We start from the raw sequence: 5,738 nt of genomic DNA, 5'->3' as shown, positions 1-5,738 counted from the left end.
TTGTCTCTTTAATCATGTTTAAACTTTCTTAGTTAATCTAGTAGTATTTGCTGTGGTATCAAAGAAGTACTTTGCTTTAAGTAATAAATGGAAAGCAAGTTTATTTGAAATATTTTTATTTTCTTGCTGATCCGAAAAATGATCCGATCCGTGGGTCAAAAACCATAATGTGATCCAAACTGTGAGATTTGTGATCCGTTGAACCACTATTGTATAGCTATAGTAAATAATCACTGAATTTAAATTTTTTTGATGAACTATTTCTCTGTTGATGGGTCAAACCAAGCTCCCAAATCTATTTTGTTTGTGTACATGCATCATATTTTTTAACTAATTGTTCTTTCTTTTAATTTACTGCAGATGTGATTCTGAAAATCGCTACCTTGGCAACCCACTTAGAGGAACATGTTACTGTAAGTAACCCTCACTGGTACTCTCTCACACACAGACACACACACACACACACACAGTCATAGGTCTGGTGATATTGCTAACTATTATATCTTGCCATTTTATAATGTTAATGTATTCTGTCTCTTTTCATGGATTTTCTCCAAAATTGCATCATTTTAGCAATCATCTTTGAATCAAGTCGACAACCGTACAACAACAGAACAACAACACTAATTTAACGACACAGCCCTTAGGAAACATAATGGCCAAATAAACAGCACATTAAAGTCATTGTAATAGTCTCAATGTTGCTTAATTTTATGTAGCCAAAAAACAAACAAACAAAAAACATCACATATATATTGTGAGTATTCAGTATATCATCCAGCACTTCACTCTCACACTCACACTCATTACCTGTGTCAAACACATTCAAACTCTTTATACAGTGTTCACAAATAAACATATACAGCACCTTCTGGAAGCACAGCAGATGGAAGTGTTTCTTTCTAACCCCTCATCAGGACTCCATCACACAAGCATTTATCTGTTCTCAGTGGTACAATGCCACTTGTGTTCATCTTGGCTTCTGTCTGCTGTATCTTTATGTGTATATGTGTGCATTGTGTGTGAGGGAATCTTATTTGTCGACCTTGTCGCTAAATGCCAAGAGCATAGCCTAAAGCGAAACACGTGTGCTCTTGGCTTCACCCACAGCTGAGATGTGTAGTTCACATGTTGCTTATCTGGAGAGATTAAAAGAGGTTTAGGATCTCAGTACAGTTGTTTGTGGTGGATTTCACCTGGACTGGAAAATGATTAGGACAAACTCTTTGAGGAGAATAATCATATATGCCCTTGAGTGAGGACATGAGGTTTTTGGAGTGTGACTTCCAGTTACCACTTCATTCTGCACATTTATTGATTTAGTTTTTGTTTGGCAGAGTTAATATGGATCTCAGAAAAATCTAATGTTTTACCAAAATGCAGATTAAACATCAAGAAAAGGTGATTTTCATTATTGTATCACAGTAGTGAGAATGATATTTGTCTTGCATTACATTAATAGGAGTATGTGGAGAAATTATGTTTAATTGTTGCCAGTACTATAAAATAGGACACCGAATCTTATTCAGAATTATTTTCAGCAGCCATGTCATGGACATTCACTCATGTAATCTGTTATCCCACCTTAAGTAGGGGCTTCTGTTCCATTTTCAAAGAAGTGGAAGCGGCCAGCATGTCCTCGAGCCACAATCACTGATTTTGACTTAAAGTGCCTCAGATAGAATCTGAAGGTCAGAAAGTGCAGTGGGCAAGCAGTCCCCCCACCCATTACTTCAGCTGCTATAAAATGCAATACAAATGTATGAAAAGATACAGCATTTATGCTGTATGATTTGAAGCTAGGAGGACTGGACCGACTTTATGCTTTTTCAGAGCAAAAGTGGTGTTCTCCCTAAAATATATATATATTTTTAAACAAAAGTAATTTGTTTGTTTTTTTTGTTTTTTTTGGGATGTAAGCAAAGCCTCTCGTGTTCTTGGGTAACAGTAATGTTCCCGTGTCTAAACAGCTTAAGCATTTAAATCCCTGATGCGAATACACCAAGTCACTTTGGATGTAATATATTAAAAGTTTTCATTGTGTTTTATAGGGTAAACAATTTATTTTATTTTATTATATATTATATTGTACATTTTTGTATTTTACTTTAATTTTTTAATTTTATTTTGTAATGAAAGTAACTGATATTTTTAGACTGTTAGTACAGGTGCTACTAATGCATGTTCAGAATGTGCATCATTCACATGGTACATTTAGCCCTCAATTTTTAGCATTATTTATTTATTATTATTATTATTTTTAAAATTAGGAATAGGAATTTAATCCCAAGTCCCTAGAGCACTGTTACCCTTACATGTTGTGAGCATGTGCACTGCCTACTGTGCCACAACGTACATTGGTTATTATAGGATTACAAACAAAATTTTAGCAGTAATCCATGATATTTTTGTCAAAGCTGGCTGTGCTTTGAATCTCTGGCTTTCCCTGTTTAGCATTCTCTGTCTATCATAGAAAATCTCTGTCTCACACACACAGTATGGATTTAGTTTACATTCAGAGCACTAGATGGCAGCCTAACAGCTCTAGTACTAGTCCAGGTGTCATGATTGACAGTTTAGAGCAGTCATAACTTCCTCATCTGTCCACAAAATAAAGGAAAATATATACAGGAAATGTATCATCCTCAGGAGCAGCAGACACGGGCTCTCTTGAAAATGACTGGGAGCTCATCCACACAAACTTCGAGACAGCAGGAAATTAAACTCTACTCGGTACTCAAAGAAAATAAAAAAGCCTATTGTAAATCATTACTCTTGTCACTACAAGTCCCAGAAATTCCATCCCAGACCAGATCTGACCAACCAAACCAGGCTTACATAAACAGCCCTCTAATGCCACCAATGAATGTTTTTAAAACTAAGCTCCATTTGATTACAGAGTCTCAGATAAGCAGAGCACATTCAGACAGCCAATTTATTTTAATGGACGCAGAATCATCAGTAGGTGATCCATTCTGTTCTTAGCAATTTGTGTGACTCTTGCATCTAAACTCTTGCATTTTTTTTGCTACCTTTTGGACATCTGAGGTTTATGTTGCTTACTAGACATTTGTGTTATCTACTGCACTACAAAGTCAAAAGGTGCCTTATGGTGGAAAGGTTCTTAGTATTATGATTAATCAACACACATAGAAGATGACTGTGTGTCAGAAGCACGTGTGAGGGGTTTGCAAGGCTTTTATGAGCAGATCAGACTCGCGTTCCCTGTATATAGGAGCATTTATTACCAATGCATTATTTATAATTGACCTCCCCTCCAGTCTCTGCAGCACAATACTGTTATATCACTTCATGATTGATAGTGCACTGCATCATATCCTCCTGTGGTCAACAAATCCATTCCAGCATCCCCCCTCTTTCCAGTTGAAATGCAACACGCATTAGAAAGCCGATTCCCATTGGATGTTCTGTTGTAAAATGCAGATAAATACACACCTGTGACTGAACGTTCTATATTGAAGGGTTAGTTCACCCCAAAAAAATTAAAATTCTGTTTCACCTTCATGTTGTTTCTTTCTTCTTTTGAATACAAAAGATGATCATTTAGAAAAATTTTTAAACCATTTTTGTACATACAATGATAGTCAGTGGGGTCCAAAACAAGATTAAACCCCATTGACTTACATGGTATGGAAAAAAACAAACTAACATACCAAAACAAAAATTATTGTTAATATTTTTTTTTTTTATTTATTTATTAGCAAACCATAAGACATGGGTTCACAAATATTTTTGTCAGCTTAACCACTTTGATGTAAAATATTTCCTTGAAGTACCACCTGTGATTTTAATGATATTTTAATAATAATCATATATTTATTATTATTATTATTATTGAGTTTTAACTTGGCAAAAAAACATCAATATATTACTGTTATACTATACTGTTACATAGTATGGTAAAAAAATAATATTTGATGATAAATAATACTAATTTAATTTTACATTTCAAATTACAGTAGTAATAATTATCTTACATGCTTCACTTTCAAATGTACAAACCCTCAAGCTTTTAGCATTTCAAACCTCAAGCTTTTATTTTACCAGAATATTGGTGAAATGCTGTAAACTTCTGTCCACAATAAAGTTAGAAATATGCAAATGTGAAAATAAAGTGAACCTGGCGCACGCTGCGTTCCCAAATGCATGTTAAACTCACAGCACATGCTGTAAGGCATCTGATGTCAGTCATGGTTAGTTAAAATAACCTCTGTGGTATCTGATTATATTACACTGGAGTTCAGATTAAAGCAACTGTTATTCTTCATTTCATACTCCTTGTATGGTGTACAAAACCCTGAAGTGTACACTGCAGCTGGCCTGCAATCTCTCTCACAGACATATAAACACACACACACAATCCACACATACACACACACACACACACTCGTCCCAACAAACACAAGCAGCACCTCACACTCCCAGCATCCAGCTGTTATCTCTTACTAGCACTGTTCCCATCACTCTGTCACTATGGATTTCATCACACGTGTGCACTGCAGTGATTCAGTTGTCCGGCTTTGAATATGTGGGGCGGACACACTCGCTAATTTGACCAATTAAAGCCATTAAGAGAGGCTAGTCGGACCGAGACAAATCTTAACTCCCCAAGGGAACGTCAGTGACATTTACCCACTGAGTGGGATTGATGTTTACGCTTCGTCTTTGTAACAGGCTAATTCAACCAGCCTTGAACACACTAATGTCTGTTATCACAAGGAAAAAAATCAAGGGCCATCAAATATTATAATAGTAATGATGACGATAAATGCAGCTCACTTATAACGGTAATTGAATGTGTCCTTCACTAATGCAACGGATAGCTGTATATTACAGTTTGACCTCTAGTGTCATTAGGTCATATTGCAATTGCCATATACATGAGGATGAATGTGGTGCAGTCAAAACTCTCATCAAATCATTGTCTTTATTTGACTAGAGGTCATATTTACCATGTTATAGCATATTCTAATAGTACAGAGTAGTGCTGGATTGTAATAAAGTAATTTTTTTTCTTCCTTACTGTAATTTTAGAGCACTATTAGAGTATTTTCCTTTTCTTTTCTTAATTTATTTTACAACATTCTAAAGCATAACATTGTCATTTTTGCTCCATTAAATTTCAGAAAACAAAACATAAAACATCATATAAATCCTTGTAATTGAGCAAACCAAGACCTGCTTGAACGTGCTTTCCAATTTGTGAACAAATCATTTTTTGAGCCAGTTCTTTTTGAAATGGTTCACAAATCACATTGAACGATTCTTTCACACACTGGATGGATGATCCTAAAATCTACAATCTTACAATCTACAGTCTGAATCTATAAATCGCCATCATTTACCATGGATTTACTGTAGTAATACTAACCACACCATGGTATTGTGGCAGAAATGTGGGATATTCATATTGAATTTTATTATGTAATTTATTTATACAAGTATTAAAGGAGTAATGGTATATAACTACAGTATTTTTTTTTATTAAAGGGGTGGTTGATTGCGATTTCACTTTTTTAATGTTAGTTAGTGTGTAATGTTGCTGTTTGAGCATAAACAATATCTGCAAAGTTATGAAGCTGAAAGTTCAATGCAAACGGAGATATCGTCTTTTAAAATTCTGGCAGTTTAATGCCTACAAAAACGACTGGTAAGGGACTACAATGAGTTACTTCCCGGGTCCGTTACGTCAAGAACCCAGAATTTTACATAAACCC

General features: G+C 35.1%; 1 protein-coding gene across 1 annotated transcript in view; it reads left to right on the top strand.

The window, feature by feature from the left end:
• The window catches only part of atrnl1a (attractin-like 1a), a 271,222-nt gene that overhangs the window by 108,605 nt on the left and 156,879 nt on the right, over window positions 1-5,738 (top strand). The window contains exon 22 of the mRNA XM_016457834.1: window positions 361-413. Coding sequence (XP_016313320.1) covers window positions 361-413 — 53 coding nt within the window. The remainder of the gene's footprint in view (window positions 1-360; window positions 414-5,738) is intronic.

The sequence above is a fragment of the Sinocyclocheilus anshuiensis genome, unplaced genomic scaffold (genome assembly GCF_001515605.1).
Source record: "Sinocyclocheilus anshuiensis isolate Anshui unplaced genomic scaffold, SAMN03320099.WGS_v1.1 scaffold63, whole genome shotgun sequence".
Taxonomy (NCBI): domain Eukaryota; kingdom Metazoa; phylum Chordata; class Actinopteri; order Cypriniformes; family Cyprinidae; genus Sinocyclocheilus; species Sinocyclocheilus anshuiensis.
Note: the sequence above shows the minus strand (reverse complement) of the source record. Positions and strands in the feature narration are given on the sequence as shown.